The sequence below is a fragment of the Macrobrachium nipponense genome, chromosome 18 (assembly GCF_015104395.2).
Source record: "Macrobrachium nipponense isolate FS-2020 chromosome 18, ASM1510439v2, whole genome shotgun sequence".
In the NCBI taxonomy this organism is placed as follows: Eukaryota; Metazoa; Arthropoda; class Malacostraca; order Decapoda; family Palaemonidae; genus Macrobrachium; species Macrobrachium nipponense.
Window position 1 is genome coordinate 35,323,556 of NC_087211.1, and position 17,222 is coordinate 35,340,777.

Genomic DNA, 17,222 nt, shown 5'->3' on the forward strand with positions numbered 1-17,222 from the left:
TAATGGAATATTTGTTAATATTTGTATCCTCTAAAATTTGTTTTATTCTATAGCTAAAAGGAATGGGATACCTTGGATGACTTTCATAAAAACCATTAAAAAATATTTCTATTTGCCACAGCAAATGCCTGAGATTTGGGAGTCTTTGCGCTCTAAACCAGTACCGAAGTAATGATGACTGGCGATAGAGTTTCAAGAGGCATCTCTCCTGCATCAACTAGCAAACTAGATATTGGTGACGAACGGAAAGCTCCTGTGGCTATACGAATAGCTGAATGATGTACTGAATCTAAAAGTTTTAAGTTAGATGAGGAAGCTGAAGAATATATTTCACAACCGTATGACAGCTTTGACAAGATCAAAGATTTATGAAGCCTTAGTAAAGATTTCTATCAGCTCCCCAACTGGTGTGAGAAAGCACCTTCAAAATGTGTAGAGCTTCTAGGTCTCTTTGCTTTTATATGTTTGATATGGGGGACCCAAGTCAATCTACTGTCAAAAACTAGGCCTAAGAAGTGTGCTTGTTCTACACATGGGATTCTAAACCGGCCATACAAATAGAGGTCTGGATCAGGATGCACTCCTCTGATCCGACAGAAGTGGACAGCAGTAGTCTTGCTTACAGAGATTTTAAACCTGTTTCTCAGCCCAACTTACTATTTTATTTATTGTTAATTGTAGCTTTCTTTCTGCTACAGTCATCCGGGGTGGCAGCATAGGATATCGACAAATCATCCACAAACAGTGTCTTTAAAACCTCTCTTGGAATGACAGCTGCAACACTGATTATGGCTAGGCAAAAAGTGTTACACTGAGAACACTGCCCTGGGGAACCTTCTCTTGACACCTTTTCTCTGATAAAGTACTGCCAACTTTAACTTTAAAATACCTACGATGTAAAAAGGATTTCACAAATAAAGGTAATTTACCTCGTAGACCACTATTATGTATAGTCTTCAGAATCCCATGTCTCCAAGCAGTGTCATATGCCTTTTCTATATCAAAAACACTGTCACTGATGTTGCTTGGAGGAAAGGCTTCACAGACAGAGGTTTCAAGTTGCAGTAAGATGTCCAGGGTAGAGTGCATTTTTCGAAAACCACACTGAGAAGGTGTTAGAATATTGTTGTGCTCTAGATACCACATCAGTCTTACATTTACCATTTTTTCCATCAATTTACACAAACAGCAAGTTAAAGCAATGGGGCGGTAACTTGCTGCACACAGGGGATCTTTTCCAGGCTTAAGGAACGGTAACATGGTGGCTAATTCCCATATGGTAGGGTAGCTGCTTTCATCCCATATTCTATTGATAATACTTATTATAAAAGTTTGTGTTCTTCGAAATGTGTTTAAACATTTCATAAGGAATCTCATCTGGACCAGGGGCAGTGTTCTTGCTCCTAGATAAAGCAGAGTCAAACTCCCTTTCAGAAAAAGGCATATTATATGATTCAGCTTTCTTTGCTGAAAAGTCAAGTACCTGTTGTTCTTCCACCATTCTGAAATTATGTCCTGGGGAACTATCCTGATTTCTCGAGACTCGAGCAAAGTGTTCTGAAAATGTATTACTAACTTCTGTGGCATCAGTGACATGATTATTATTCACTTTAAGTACTGGAGGAGGATTGGGTGTAAATTTACCCTGAATTTTTCTTATTTTCTTCCAAATGCTACAGACTGGTGTTCTGCTGTTAATAGAGGATACATATTCGGCCCATGCTTGTCTTCTGGCAGCTTTCATAGCTTTTCGAAATCGTGCCCTACACTGTTTGTAAATTATGACATTGTCCAAGGTGCGATGTCTACGGCACCTGGTCAATGATGACCTTGTAGCTCGGTGTAACAGCCTTAGGTCTTCTGACCACCACGGTACTGGCCGTCTCCTGAATAGTCCCTTAGTTCGAGGAATTGAGTGTAGACCTGCAGTATGCAATGTTCCATTGAGTAGATCAATGGCATCATCTACACTTGGGAGATCTTTTGCATCCCCCTCCAACTCACTCAAGTCTTTGAATTTTCTCCAATTTGCTTTCTCTAAGCACCATCGTGGCGATCTCGGGATAGGTGGACCATCATTGTGTCGATCACAATTGGAGAATGGGTCACTGGTATGCCAGTCATCACTTGTTCTCCAACTAAAATCAACACTGCAGTTGGAGCTACATATTGAAAGGTCGATGCAGGAGACGGTGCCTGTCTGAATGTGGTAATGGGTAGGTTCTCCAGTATTAAGTAGACCTCCTATCTTCATTTTCTATTAATGATGCCATCATATTCCCTTTTTGGTTTGATGTTACATCTCCCCACAATGGATGTCTACTATTGAAGTCACCAAGTAGAAGGAATGGCTCTGGTAGTTGCTGCATCAGTGTATTAAGTTCTCTTGGGAGACATGGCTATTGGGTGGAATGTAAAAGGGAACATATAGTATATTGCCTCCTTAAATTAATTCGTACAGCCACCGCTTGAAGTGGAGTATTTAGTTTTCTTTGTAGTGTGGAGCATCTCGACAGAATGTAGATGAGGATCCACCATGATTTCCCACCTCTAAATCAAATTTTAGTTCTATAGTGGAACATATTCCCTAGGACAAGGGGTATATTCACCTGCATGGTCTCCTGCAAACATATCCCTACGGGAGAGTGCTCATAGATTAAAAGCTTCACTTCCTCATACTTCGCTCGCAGTCCCTGACAGTTCCACTGAATAATGGAAGTGAATTTATTCACGTTTAGGACCAACATTGTGGTTCCTTTTTACAAGACTGGGAGAGTTCTTTTTTCTACTAGGGGGAGGCATTTTGATGGAAGGTTTTGTTGGCTTCTTGGGAGGAGTTATCGCCTTCGTAGAGCCAACATCTTTTCCTTCAGTGTTTTTTGATACTGAAGGGTTTTTTAGTTTCTTCGCTCGCCATCTCTATCGAGATGGAGAGAGCAGAGGTGTTTCTCTAAAGAGACCACCTCAAGTGTCTTTGTATTGCTGGCAGTAGCCAGCTCTGCCTCTGATGAGGCAGAAGTACCAGCGAGGACTGGCACCGGGGGACCAGCATCTGCTGGTTTGTCCTCCAAGAGGAGTTGGCACCAACAGAAGCTGGCACCAGACCAGCAACCACTGGCCTTGCCTCCAAGAGGCAGATGGTGGAGGTGTATCTCAACTGGCACTTCAATTTTCTTCAATTCCACACTAGGGTCTTTCTTGTTGGTTCTAGCGAACCTTGTCTTTATATTCTCATCATCAGTTGACTCAGATGATTCAGTTAGCTGTCTTTTTAATGATTCTTTATTTGATTTTCCTTTTGTGCTCTTAACTTGGGTGTTTTATTTGTCTCTTTCTTTTGGCTTTTTAATTTTGCTACTACAGTAGCAAACTTAGACCAAGGGTCTTACAGTCTTTGCTTGGCTCTCTCTCGTGCTTCCTTAAATGTTGTTCTTTCAATCACTCTAATTGCTTGAATTTCCTTTTCAAGTAAGGGGAAATATATATCACACTGCTGGAGAATGACGAGGCATGTTCCCTCACCACAGTGAACACATTTCGGTTCCCTGGTGCACATACCATGCTCATCTTTCTCCCACAGTTGACACAGACTGCAGGATTTTCTTGCAATTTGGATCGACACGATTGTAGGGTGTGTCCAAATGCTGGCAATGGAAACACCTTCTGGTCGTCCGGGGATGTACTGCTTTACCTTAAACCTATACCAGGCTGCAAAGACACATTCCGGAAGTCTTAAGGTTTCAAAGTTATATTAAGGTAGGCTGAGGTATTCTGTTATTATCAACCTTCTTCGTCATCCTGTCCACCTTTATTATACCCTGGTCTTTTAATTCTGTTAAAAGTCTCTCCTCAGAGAAAGCCATCAACTGAGGGGCATAAATCAAGCCCTTGCTGGAGTTAATGGCTGGAGTGGGGGAGTACACTCAACCGTAACTCCCGCAAGGTCCGACAATCCCATCAACTTGATACTTTCCTCTGGAGGTGCTTTCTACCAGGAGCATGTTTCCATTCTGCGTGTTATTTTTGGCTGTCTTCCAAACATTTAACGATTTCCCTATGCACTTGAAAAATTTTATATTTTCACCTTCTAGCTTTAAATTAAGGTATTTATTTATTAAAGGAATTGGGTACAAAGACCCAGGAGCTATTTCATAATTTTTATTTTTCTTCCTGGCATATGGTTCCAGTGTGACAATACTGGAGCCAGATGCTTTTTGTTTGAGATTTCTTGGAGGTATATCTACTCGCATTGCTTTGGTCGTCATCTGTGTCCGTCTGTCAATTCAGTCCAGGGGTACTACCCTGATCATAGGGACCGACCATGATTGATTGAAGTTTGGGTTCCGTGCACAAGGTCCTTTGACAAAAGCATACGGGTCGTCAGCCGAATAGGGGGGGTTTGCCATATAACGTGAAAAATATAGTTCATCCAGATATTCCCCATACCCACCATGGAGTCACACTTAGAGGACGGGTCATCCCTTTAATTAGGGTCGTCCTAGGGGTAATTACCGGATATACACCCTATCTCCAGTGCTAAGGCGTCATGATTGTCCGTCGAGATCAGACCCGGCACTGAAGATAGGGTTTGACAATAAACTTTCCCCTCGCATCGATCACGTCAGGTACTAGAGTTTCTACGGGTGAGGTAGCATGCCGTCCATCCTCACCCTCCTTCAAATCCCAAGATTTAGCCTAAACCATGTCCAAAACCAAGCCAATAGTCATCATCATAGAACCCATGCCTTATAAGAGGGAGGAAGGCAAAGATGAAATGTTTTAGTATAAAGAAAAGTTCTGACTAATTTAGTTGGATCAGCAGCTGGCCCCAAGGACCAGTGAGAAACCAACCCCACCAGGCATCATGCCCCAGCTGCTGGTCCCTAAGCCCCCTACCCACGTCAAGGGGTCAGCATCTAGGGGGCTCTGATGGAAGATCTTCCTCTTTTCTCTCCTCCTCTCTTCCTTGGGGCTCGGCTAAAAGTTCTACCTCGAAGGGCTGTTGGGCAGGTCTTGGCTCCCTCTTCGAGACAGAAGCAGCTGGTCTAGGCTTCTTAGCAGAGTGTACCAGCAAATCCTGTGTTGCCTTCTCAGTAAGCGTATGGGAAATGTCCTTTACCAACTGAGAAGGAAACAGCTGTTTAGACAGAGGGGCGTATAAAAGAGAAGCCCTCTGTACTGGAGAGACTGCTTTGGTAAGAAATGAACCAAAGACAGACCTCTTCTTTAATACTCCTGTCCCGAACAAGGATGCCACTTCAGCCGATCCGTCCTGCACTGCCTTATCCATACATGCCAAAACACTATGCAAGACTTCTGGTTCCAAAAACTGAGGGTCTTGCGTCTTCTTGGCCAAAGCCCCAAGGGACCAATCTAGGAAGTTAAAAAATCTCCAAGACATGAATATTCCCTTGAGGGAGATGGTCCATTTCAGACATTGTCCAGCTTGTTTTGGCCGATGGAAGTGCATGTCTCCTTGCCGAATCCACCAAGGTCGAGAAGTCCGCTTCAGCAGATGAGGGAAGAGAAAGTCCCGTAGATTCTCCTGTGCTATACCAAATCCCTCTCTTTCCTGATAGCCTGGAAGGGGGACAGGTAAACACGTCTTCCCCGCCGCCTCCTTGGTTTTAAGCCAATTTCCGACAGACTGCAAAGCCTCTTCATTGATATGGTCGGTTGCATCTCAAGAAAGAGGAAGACTTCGCAGCCTTCGTACTCGAAATAAAGACGAGGAGAAGGAGGGGCAGCAGGACTCAGAGACTCTCCAAATTCTTTTAACAAGAGGGCTGCTAATGTCTTATAATCTGTAAGACCTGCCCCCTTGTTTTCTTCCGAGTCGAAACATCCTCCAATTCCAGTTGAGTTTTATTCGGAGAAGAGTGTGCGACTGGAGGACTCCTCTCTCGGGAATGTAAAGGGCTTGTAGCAACTCCGACTGCAACCTGACAAGGGCTACGGCCACCTGTGCGGCACCTTAAGTCCCTGCCAGGAGAAGGCCGATGTTGTTCTTTTACCCTAAGGCCTTCCTGACAAGGACGACGGTCGCCTGTGCGACACCTTTCGTCCCTACCAGGAGAAGTCCTTAAATGTTGTTCCCTTTTTTCATGATCAATTCCTTCCCGACAAGGAAGGTGGGATGCCTAAAATTTCAAGGACATCTGTTCAGTGTCCCAAAGAAGGACTCGGACAAAAGAAGAGTGATTCTGGACTTGTTCCGTCTCAACTCATACATTCACTGTGACAAGTTCCGCATGCTGACCATCTCGCAGGTAACGGACCTTACTTCCCCGTGGGGCCGTCACCACCTCTATAGATCTTACAGACGCTTATTATCATGTTCCAATAGCAAGGAAATTCTCTCCGTGCCTAGGTTTCAAGCTAGGAAAACAGGCTTATTCATTCAGAGTCATGCCGTTCGGGCTCAACATTGCGCCCAGGATATTCACCAAACTGGGAGAGATGATAGTTCAAGAACTAAGGACGCGAGGGGTAATGTTAGTAGCCTATCTAGACGACTGGCTCATTTAGGCAGCCAACGTCGACGAATGCCACAAATCAACAGCCAAGGTGATGAAATGCTTGGAATTTCTGGGATTCCAGATAAACAGAGAGAAATCTCGGCTCGTCCCAGCTTTTCGCTTCCAATGGCTGGGAATCCAATGGGACCTAAACAAACACAAGCTATCTCTCCCACCCAAGAAGGTCAAAGAGATAGCAAAGGCTACAAAACAGTTCCTCAAGAACAAGAAGGCTTCTCAGCGTACCCAAGAAAGAATCCTAGGTTTGCTGCAGTTTGCGTCGGTGACGGACGTCCTATTGAAAGCCAGATCGAAGGATATCAATCGAGTCTGGAGAACGAGAGCCAACATCAAACTCAGAAACAAGGTCTCGGTAATTCCACCTATTTTGACAAAAAGGCTTCGTCCATGGACAGAACGCCAGAACCTAGCCAAGTCAGTACCTCTACAGTTCCCTCCGCCGTCTCTAACCATCCACATGGACGCATCTCCAAGTGGATGGGGAGGGTATTCACAACACAAAGTACAAGGAATGTGGTCGGAAACGTTCTGCCAGTTTCATATCAATATTCTGGAAGCAATGGCAGTTTTCTTGACCCTAAAACAACTGGCTCCGGCCAGGAACATTCATACAAGACTAGTCTCAGACAGTCTAGTAGTAGTCCACTGTATAAACAGAGGAGGCTCCAGGTCAAGCAAACTGAATCACGTATTGATTGCAATATTCTCGTTGGCGGCGAAGAATCATTGGCACCTGTCAGCAATTCACCTGGCAGGAGTAAGGAATGCTATCGCAGACGCACTTGCCAGGACAACTCCGCCAGAATCGGAGTGGTCCCTGGACAGGAAGTCATTCCGATAGATTTGCAGTCAAATCCCGGACCTTCAAGTAGACCTTTTCGCCACGGAAGCCAACCACAAACTACCATGTTACGTGACTCCCAACCTAGACCCTCTAGCTTACGCCACGGATGCGATGTCCATAGATTGGAACAATTGGCGGAAGATTTACCTATTTCCACCAGTGAATCTTCTGATGAAGGTCCTGCACAAGCTGAGATCTTTCACAGGACAAGTGGCATTAGTGGCACCCACCTGGCCAAAGAGCACCTGGTTTCCGCTTCTTCTAGAACTGAATCTCCGGCCCAAACGGATCCCCCGTCCAGAACTGACTCGGGTAGTACAAACTCAGACTGTGTCAGCTTCCTCAAGAGTTCTGAGTGCCCTAACTTTATGGATTTCATGAAGTTTGCGGCTCAAAGGGACACTAGTATTGATCCATTAAACATCCTATTCATAGAATCGGATAAAAGAGATTCAACGCTCAAGCAATATGATTCAGCAGTAAAGAAATTGGCCAAATTTCTAAAGGATTCAGCTGCTCATGAGATGACTACAAATCTGGCAATCTCGTTCTTTAGATCTCTATTTGAGAAAGGTCTAGTCGCCAGTACCATTACTACAATCAAATCAGCCTTAAGGAAGACTTTCCAGATAGGTTTAAATATCAACCTGTCAGATGCATACTTTTTTATTCTAAGAGGATGTGCCCATCTGAGACCAACAGAACACCCTCAGATGGTCTCTTGGTTTTTGAATGATGTACTTAAATTAGCCTCAAACACTAATAATGAGTCATGCTCATATTTAACCCTTCTTAGGAAAACCTTATTTTTAATGGCCCTAGCCTCAGGTGCCAGAATATCTGAACCCTCGGCTCTCTCTAGAAACCCAGGCCATGTTGAATTCCTCCTGTCAGGTGAAGGACTGCTATCCCCCGATCGGCAGTTTCTGGCTAAGAACGAGGACCCACAAAACAGATGGACCCCATGGAAAATTATTCCTCTCACACAGGATACATCATTGTGTCCTGTCAGTACCCTTAAATCCTTTCTAGCCAGGACTTCCCAAAAATCTTCAGGCCCCCTGTTTATTAGAAAGGTGGTACGATTTCTCTGAAAGGTATTAGACAGTAAATAGTGTACTTTATTAACCCTCTTACGCCGAAGCCCTAAAAATCAAAACCTCTCCCGTATGCCGGGCCCGGTTTGGAGCGAGTGCGGAAGCGGAAAAAATAATTTTTTCAAAAAATCACAGCGCGCTTAGTTTTTAAGATTAAGAGTTCATTTTTGGCTCCTTTTTTTGTCATTGCCTAAAGTTTAGTATGCAACTATCAGAAATGAAAAATAATATCATTATCATATGTTATGTAAATAATGCGATATATAGTAGCGGAAAAAAAAATTCATACATAATTTTATTCAAATCACGCTGTGCAAAAAACGGTCAAAGCTAACGAGTTACTTTTTTTTTCGTTGTATTGTACACTAAATTGCAATCATTTTGATATATAATACATTGTAAAACAATAAAAGCAACACCAGAAAAATATTATCACAAAATGATGTATGAATTCGTAACGCGTGGACGTAAAAAAATGTTTTTTTCAAAAATTCACCGTAAATCTAAATATTGTTCTAGAGACTTCCAATTTGTTTCAAAATGAAGACAAATGATTGAATATTATGATACTGTAAGAGTTTTAGATTAGAAATGCAAATTTCGACCATTTCAGACGAGTTAAAGTTGACCGAATGTCGAAATGTTTATATATATATTTTTTTATATGCACATATTTCGAAGATGGGAAAAGCTACAACCTTCAATTATTTTTTATTTTTTATTGTATTTTTCATGAATTTGCGCACATTTTGATATATGAAACTCTATAAAATGGCTAATATGAAAAGGAGCAAATATTAGGATAATGCGATGTACTCATTTCGGAGACTTGCGGCCGCGAATCGGCGTGCGGAGGGAAGTAAATATATTTTTCAAAAATTCACCATAAATCACAATATTGTTCTAAAGACTTCAAATTTGTTTCAAAATGAAGATAAATGGCTGAATATTACTAGGCTGTAAGAGTTTTAGCTTACAATTGCGTTTTTTAACTATTTCGGTAGAGTCAAATTTGACCGAACGTGGTTTTTTTCTATTTATCGTGATTTATATGCAAATATTTCAAAAAAAGAGAAAAGCTACAACCTTCAATTATTTTTAGTTGTATTCTACATGAAATTGCGCACATTTTCATATATAAAATTTTATGTAACAGCTAATTTTAAATGGTGCAAACATTTCGACAATCGCACAAAAAAAATTCTGATTTTTTCGGAAGAGTTACGGAGCGGACGTTAATGGGAAAATGTTTTTTTTTTTATATATATAAATTCACCAATAAATTCAGAAATATTGTGATAGAGACTTCCAAAGTTGTTGCCAAAATGAATGCAAGGTAAACTGATTGAAGTCATTACATAGAATTGATAAGAGTTTTTATTTAGCTTACAATTCCGTTTTTTGACCATTTCGGTAGAGTCAAAGTTGACCGAAAGTTGAAATTTTTGCACTTAACGTTATTTATATGAAAATATTTCAAAACTGATAAAAGCTACAACCATGGGTTGCTTTTAGTTGTATTGTGCATGAAATTGCGCACATTTCCATATATAAAACTTTATGTAACGGCAAATTTAAAATGATGCAAACATTAGGACAATCGCACAAAAAAATTTATCGGAAGAGTTACCGCGCGAACGTAAGGAAAAAGTTTTTTCATAAATTCACCATAAATCGAAATATTGTGCTAGATTCGTCCAATTTGTTGCAAAATGAAGGCAAATGATTGAATATTACTATAATGTAAGAGTTTTAGCTTACAATTGCGTTTCTCGACCGTTTTGGTAGAGTCAAAGTTGACCGAAGGTTGAAATTTTTGCACTTATCGTTATTTATATGAAAATATTTCAAAACTGATAAAAGCTACAATCATGAGTATTTTTTTGTTGTATTTTACATGAAATTGCGCACATTTTCATATATAATACTTCATGTAAAGGATAATATAAAATGGTGCAAAAATTATGTCAGTGACGAAATAATTTCAGAGATGTGTCACTGATACTTTATAGTGCGATAAGAAAGAAATTCGCGCTTGCGCGCCTGCATAGCGATTGTAAACAAAACAATGCCTTGATCCGTGAACTCCCAGCATCCCCCAAGGCGCATGATTCAAAAGTTTTTGGCTGGTAGGCCTATAAGTATTTTTCCGCAAATTTTTTAAAACACTTTTTTGAGTCAACGTATGATACGTCCATTCGGCATACGGGAGACATTTTGACTCGACATTTAATACGTCCATTCGGCGTAAGAGGGTTAAACAGGCCAATCCGGATTCAGTCCCATATGTCCACGACATCCGAGCAGTGGCTACCTCTATTAACTATTTTCAAAATATGAATTTTGAGGACCTGAAGAGATACACGGGTTGGAAATCTCCAGCAGTATTTAAACACCACTACCTAAAAAACTTAAGAGGCCCTTAAATTCTCAACAGTGGCTGCACGGAGCATAGCCTCCCCTAAATAAGCGAGTTTTACCAACTCCTTTCCTTAGCCCTTTTGTTAATTCTTTCCCTAATATTCTCTCCTTCCTACCTGACTTGCTTGTATTCCCCACCAACCTCTCTCTTCCGGGCCGGACTGGGCCTTGACCATTCCGCCACCGGAACATGTATATAGTATTGAGACCTCGGTTTCGAGACCGTATTGGTTTTACGGAACAGTCTGTACATACCTGTCTAGGTTGCTCAGATACCATAAATGTACATTGTCATATTATGCTTTCTCCTTTTTTACTAGTTCTAAGTCATAGTTTAAGTCTTAGTTTAAGTAGTATATAAGTAATTTCTTGCCTTGTTATAGAGCATTAAATTTATTCTTTAAATGAACCTTAGGTTTCATTACCCCCATTTTATACACTTGTTTGGTATCTGTTTAGCTTGGATGGGAATTCTCTGATACTTTTTCACCGGCAGACACAGGTCGAACCCAGAAAAGGGATTTTGACGAAGGAAAAATCTATTTCTGGGGGAGGACCTGTGTCGCCCGGTGAACCCAGCCCCCTTCTTCTTCTTCTTCTTTTTCTGCTTTCCCCACCCTCAGCCAGTCCAAGCTTGGTGGTCTATTCCAGGAATGAAGGAGGCGCGTGGGTATTAGTAGTAGTAGCGAGAGGAAGGTAAAGTGGGTGATGTTTGTAACGGCTCCTGCCGTGGAGGGATTTTGGAGAGGAATCTTCTAATTGGCATAAGACCTGTGAGTAGTGGCTTCCACTCGCCCCTATACTTTATACTCACGCCCCTTGGGGTGCTCGCTCTGAGGGTAGTAACCTCAGCATGCCATGCTAGCTTTTTTCTCTAGTATATTTAGGATCTATTTATACTTGGAAAAGTGAGCTACAGGGACTTTTCACCGGGCAACACAGGTCCTCCCCCAGAAGTAGATTTTTCCTTCGTCAAAATCCCTTTTTTCCAATATTTTGCATAAACAGCTTGTCAAAGATATTGGTCTATAACTGGATGGATTACTTGAATCTTTCCCAGGTTTATTTAGTGGGATAGCATGTTTCCACTTATCTGGAGAGAGACATTTCATCCAGATGGTGTTACAGAATTTTAGTAAATATGATTTGGCACTGGGGGCTAGTCTTTGTATCATTTTGTGTGTCATCAGTAAATTTCACAGATCAATCTAAAGCCAAGACCCCTAACAGGGAGTCATACACAAACAAAATACATACCATTAGTTACTGGTTGCTCTACCCCAGGTTCTGATTTAATGGCTACATCAGGAACAGGTTTAGTTTCTTCGTCACTACTTCCTTCAGATGAAGAGTAATCCGTAACCTTTTTCAGTATTCCTGAAAAGGAAGTAGATTACAGTGGTGTGAAATCATGACATTAAACAAAAGACAAGCTGGGCTAATGCTGATATATCATTTACTACTATCATAATCATCTGTGAAGAAAATATAAATTCTTATAAATAAGCTATCTTTAACAGTTAGATTCATCCAAAATAATAAGTAACATACAGTAATAAGAAACAGTTAAAACTGGACATTCAAATCCCAACAGCTAAGGACGCTACACTGTTATCTGCAGAATGTAAGATAGGTTACCAAGATATCTATAAATAGAAAATATTTCTGGCCAACAGGCATATTTAGTAAAGCTGATAAGTCAAAACACCTAAAATGATTATCAGTTCAATTAAGAGGTGATTATTACCACCTGTACTACAAGGTACGTACAGTAATACAGTAATGCAACTTTCCACATCAACTACTCAAATCCTTCATTCCATGTGAATTCAAATAGGAATATGTACGTAATGAATAATGTAAAAAAAGTGTGAAATCATCTTCTCGGGTCAAGAAAATCAACAATTACTGTATGTGTGCACAACTTTTCTATGTCAAACGAGGCCTTTATTAACTTGATAAGTTTGTCTCTCCAGCCTTAATACATGAGACAACTTGGGTAAAAAAAAAAAAATGACAAAACAGCCTGTTTTCCTGTTAGGTACCAGTAGCTAAAGAATTACTAAGTAATCTACAGGCAATTCCTAAAATTGCTGTAGCTTAGTGGGAGTTAGCATATTGGTTGTTTGTCTTGCTGATTAATGTGTATCCAAAATTGCTGATCTTGGCAGATGTCTTTTGGTGGCTTTGCAAACCATTTCATTGGTGAAATAATCTTCTTGAGTAAAAAAAACTTTTTCTCAAAAGTATTCATTACATTTACAAGGGCTTCTCCTATAACCATTTTTTTCTTTTTTTGGCCTACATCACTACGTACTCTGAAGTAGTAAACTAGTATTCGGCCAATCTATCCTATGATCATGACTGTGGCCAAGGAAGTTTGTGAAAGAGTGGAAGATAAAAGCAGCTACGTGGAACATTGGTACTCTAACAGGAAGACTGTGTACAGGAGACTAGTGGAAAAGTCGTGGAACTAGAGAGATAGGAAATGGGTATAAGCTCTATTACAGCAGGTTACGAGGGGGAAGAAATAGAGTTGGAATTATAGTAAGTAACAATTGGAAGAAAAAAGTGGTAGAAGTAAAGAGAGTTAATGATAGGCTTTTAAACTCCAATACAGTAAAACATTGGTCCCCAATTTTTGCGGGGGATGGATACCAGATCCCCCCAAATTGATAAAAAAAAAACTGGAATTTGTTGATATTTCTCATAGAAAAAATACTCCAATTACCCTAATTTCCTGCAAATAATGGGCACAGAAGGTCCGTAGAGAAATTTTGGTTACGTTTATCTATTGGCAGCATTCATTAATGTCTAAATGCATGACTTGCATAAAAAATATAAAGATTTAAAGACAATAAACTATTTAACATATACAGTATAAGAAACTGAAGATGAAGAAAAAGCTTCTCATTGAAGGTTCTTAGAAAACAAACCTTTTGGCTTTCCATTTGTAGAACTAAAAGCCCCCTTCTTCGCATCTGAAGTCGGAGGCGACGCAGGTCGTTTCTTATCAACATTAACATCTGCATGGTTACTTTTGGCTGCTTGAGAGTTGATCTGCAAAACATGACATGACATTACCTGATTCAGTTCAAATATCAATTCCTAAATCCTAATCACAAGCCGTCTATCACATCCATAAAGTTTGGCAGGCTTGGATAATGGCAATCCGGTTTTATGGCACTTGTCTAGCGCCACAAAATCTGTGATTTATGGGAACATAACGCAGTAACTTTCGGTTATCAGCGCCGATATTAAACCTTGCTAAGGACAATGAATTGGCATATTTATCAGTTCAAAATGACACATTTATAAGATAACCTTTATTTTTTCTATGTAGTATACAAATCATAAGTCTTTCAACATCTTCCTTAGTGCAAGCTGGACTGGTCTTGAAGTTTGGAAATAAGGTCTTCAAATTTTGCAGTCTCTCATGAGAGATTATGGGTAATCACACAAGCATACTTCTGCCAAGTTCAGCTTTCCTTCAGCAGCAGGGCAATTGCAGGGTGGTTAGATGTGGGTTTATGATAAAGACACTGGATTTGTTCTTAAGAGGATATAAACCCTCTTCTCCTCAAGGAAACAAGGAGACCTACCCCTTACGCAAGAAATTCTCAAGATCATGGCAGGTGTTATAATCCCATCCAGAAATGTCAGCTTCCTTGCCACATAAGTGAGCAAGGGTAGGGTGATACCTGTAACCTTCTGTTTAACCTAGCATATGTAATTTCTCAGAAAACAGGGCCCCATACTAGTGTCGGGCATGTTCTTACCTCTGGGGAAAAAATGGAATTTCCATCTCTCCCTTCTTGCTAAGGAGAAGACGAAGGATGCATGGATGTATGATATCTAGGGAAAAAGCCTAGGCACTGGGGTAAGGAGGCCATTCAGAGCCAAAATGAAGAGTAAATAAATTATATTATGGTAATGAATTAGTGAAAGAAAAGATTAATAAAATGAGTTGATGTGATCAATAAATAAAATATATATATGAAGTCTAATGAATGGCATGATATATTACGTATATATAAAAAAAAATCTTCATTAAAAATCTGTATGATGTGATATATATGTATATTAAGAAAAAATTAAATGCAATAAAAAATTTGTATACACTTTAAAAGAGAGAAGATAGCAGAAATATATGCTTCATCTACCAAAACATTCGAGACGGATTTACCTGCAAATAACTCTCTCTCTTTGCTTAAAATATCTGAGGCAAACCATCAGAACGCACTCCACTGTTAGTATTTTGTTACAATAAGCACAATCTGGAGGGCTGCTTCCTTCTAAAATAAATTGATGGGTTAATGGAGTGTCCCCAATCTTTAATCTGATTAATATAACCTCTGTTCATCTGTCAAGCTGGTATGACGAAGGCCACAGCAATAGTACACTATTTCTAACATTTCTATTTTTTTTATATTTTCCCAGAAGAGAAGTCCACCTTTCTTGCCATTTACTTAAAACAAAAGGCCTAACAGGACCTTTTAGGTCAATATGGGGCACTTTTCTGAAAGTTGTTTCTGATAAAATACTAACAGCTTTTGCTTCCCTGTCTGCCATCTTGTTCTGCAAACTCCCACGTGAGAAGAGACCCAACAGAAAGAAACTGATTTATGCAGATAATATACAGGCGGCCCGCGGTTAGCAATGATCGGTTTTACAGCTGTCGTCAAAAATGATATTGTTATGATACAATAAAGTTTTGTACATATTTACCCGGCAGATATATACTTAGCTATAGTCTCCAACGTCCCATCAGAATTTCAAATTTCGCGGCACACGCTACAGGTAGGTCAGGTGATCTACCCTCCCACCGCTGGGTGGCGGGACTAGGAACCATTCCTGTTTCCTAATCAGATTTTCTCTTCCACCTGTCTCCTGAGGGGAGGCTCGGCGGGCCATTAATCGTATATATCTGCCGAGTAAGTATGTACAAAACTTTATTGTATCATAACAATATCATTTTTGTACATGCAACTTCCCCGGCAGATATATACTTAGCTGATTGGCACCCTTGGTGGAGGGTAAGAGACAGCTAAATACTATATATAACAAAACAGGAAAACAACAGATGTAGGTTATAAAGAAAAAACCTTGGTTCCTACCTGAATGGGCAGAAGACTTCATGGATACTGTCTATGAGTCTGCTTGCCTCAAGAGCTTCAGCGAGGATGAGACCTGTGACCGATAGCCCTTCTGGATCGTGTCAATGGGGGCTGACCCACTTACTTGACATCATATCAATGGGGACTCGCCCGCTTACATGAAAGAGCTTTAGGTATCAATATACAACAAGGAGCACAAAACCAATCCCGACCACCTGACCAACTCTAACCCGTGTTAGAGCTAACAATTGAAAGGGGTTACTCCTTAACCCTCTTTCAAACAAATATAAAAACATAACACCATTAAACTAAACTAACAAGGATTAGTCTCAGCTCCCTGTCCCAGCACTGAAACTGCAGATATGTAGGGTCCCAACGAGAAGCACTTATCGTAAGTCACTCTCACGTCTCTCAAGTAGAGAAGCAAACACTGAGTTGCATCTCCAGGATGTAGAGGCTACAATATTGTTCAGCAACATATTCTTCTGAAACGCCAGAGGTGTCGCAATGGCCCTTACTTCATGTGCTTTAACTCTAAGGAGTTTAAACTGTTCCTCATCGCACTTCGCATGCGCCTGTTATGACGTTCCTCATAAAGAACACTAGAGCGTTCTTAGAAATGGGTTTCTGGGATCTCTGACAGAACACCAGAGACTCTTTAGGTTGCCCTTAATCTTCTTTTCCTTCTTTCCAGGTAGAATTTTAAGGGTCCTGACAGGGCACAGAGATCTCTCTATCTCTCTTCCCACTAAGGGTGAGAGCCCTTCGACCACAAATCTTCAAGGCCATGGTTTAGAGGAATTCTCGTTCTTCGCTAAGAACAAAAGTTTTAAACAAGCAGATTGGCGACTCTCCTTTAAACCCTACTCTAGCATCCAGAGCCTGAAGCTTGCTAACTCTTCTAGCAGTCGCCAGCGCTAAAAGAAACAGAGACTTTCTAGTCAGGTCCCTGAAGGACGCCTGTTGAGGGGGTTCGAACTTGTACGATACTAGGAACCTGAGAACCACATCTAAGTTCCAACTAGGGGGTCTGGAGTACTACTTTTTAGTCGTCTCAAAAGATCTGATAAGATTATGCAGATCTTATCCTCCGCGATATTCAGGTCCCTGTTCCTGAACACCGCGGATAGCATGCTACAATAACCTTTAATCGTAGAAACATCTAAGCTGCATTCTTCTCTTAAAAAGAGAAGGAAGTCAGCAA

At 40.7% G+C, this 17,222-nt stretch overlaps 2 protein-coding genes across 2 annotated transcripts in view; one reads left to right on the top strand and one right to left on the bottom strand.

The window, feature by feature from the left end:
* Positions 1-17,222, top strand: part of LOC135196548 (zinc finger protein 830-like) — a 141,079-nt gene that overhangs the window by 3,551 nt on the left and 120,306 nt on the right. The gene's annotated exons all lie outside the window — the stretch shown is intronic.
* LOC135197328 (zinc finger protein 830-like) overlaps positions 807-17,222 on the bottom strand; it is a 49,972-nt gene continuing 33,556 nt past the window's right edge. The window contains exons 2-4 of the mRNA XM_064224469.1: positions 13,838-13,961; positions 12,159-12,278; positions 807-889 (exon numbers count right to left, since the gene is read on the bottom strand). Coding sequence (XP_064080539.1) covers positions 807-889; positions 12,159-12,278; positions 13,838-13,961 — 327 coding nt within the window. The remainder of the gene's footprint in view (positions 890-12,158; positions 12,279-13,837; positions 13,962-17,222) is intronic.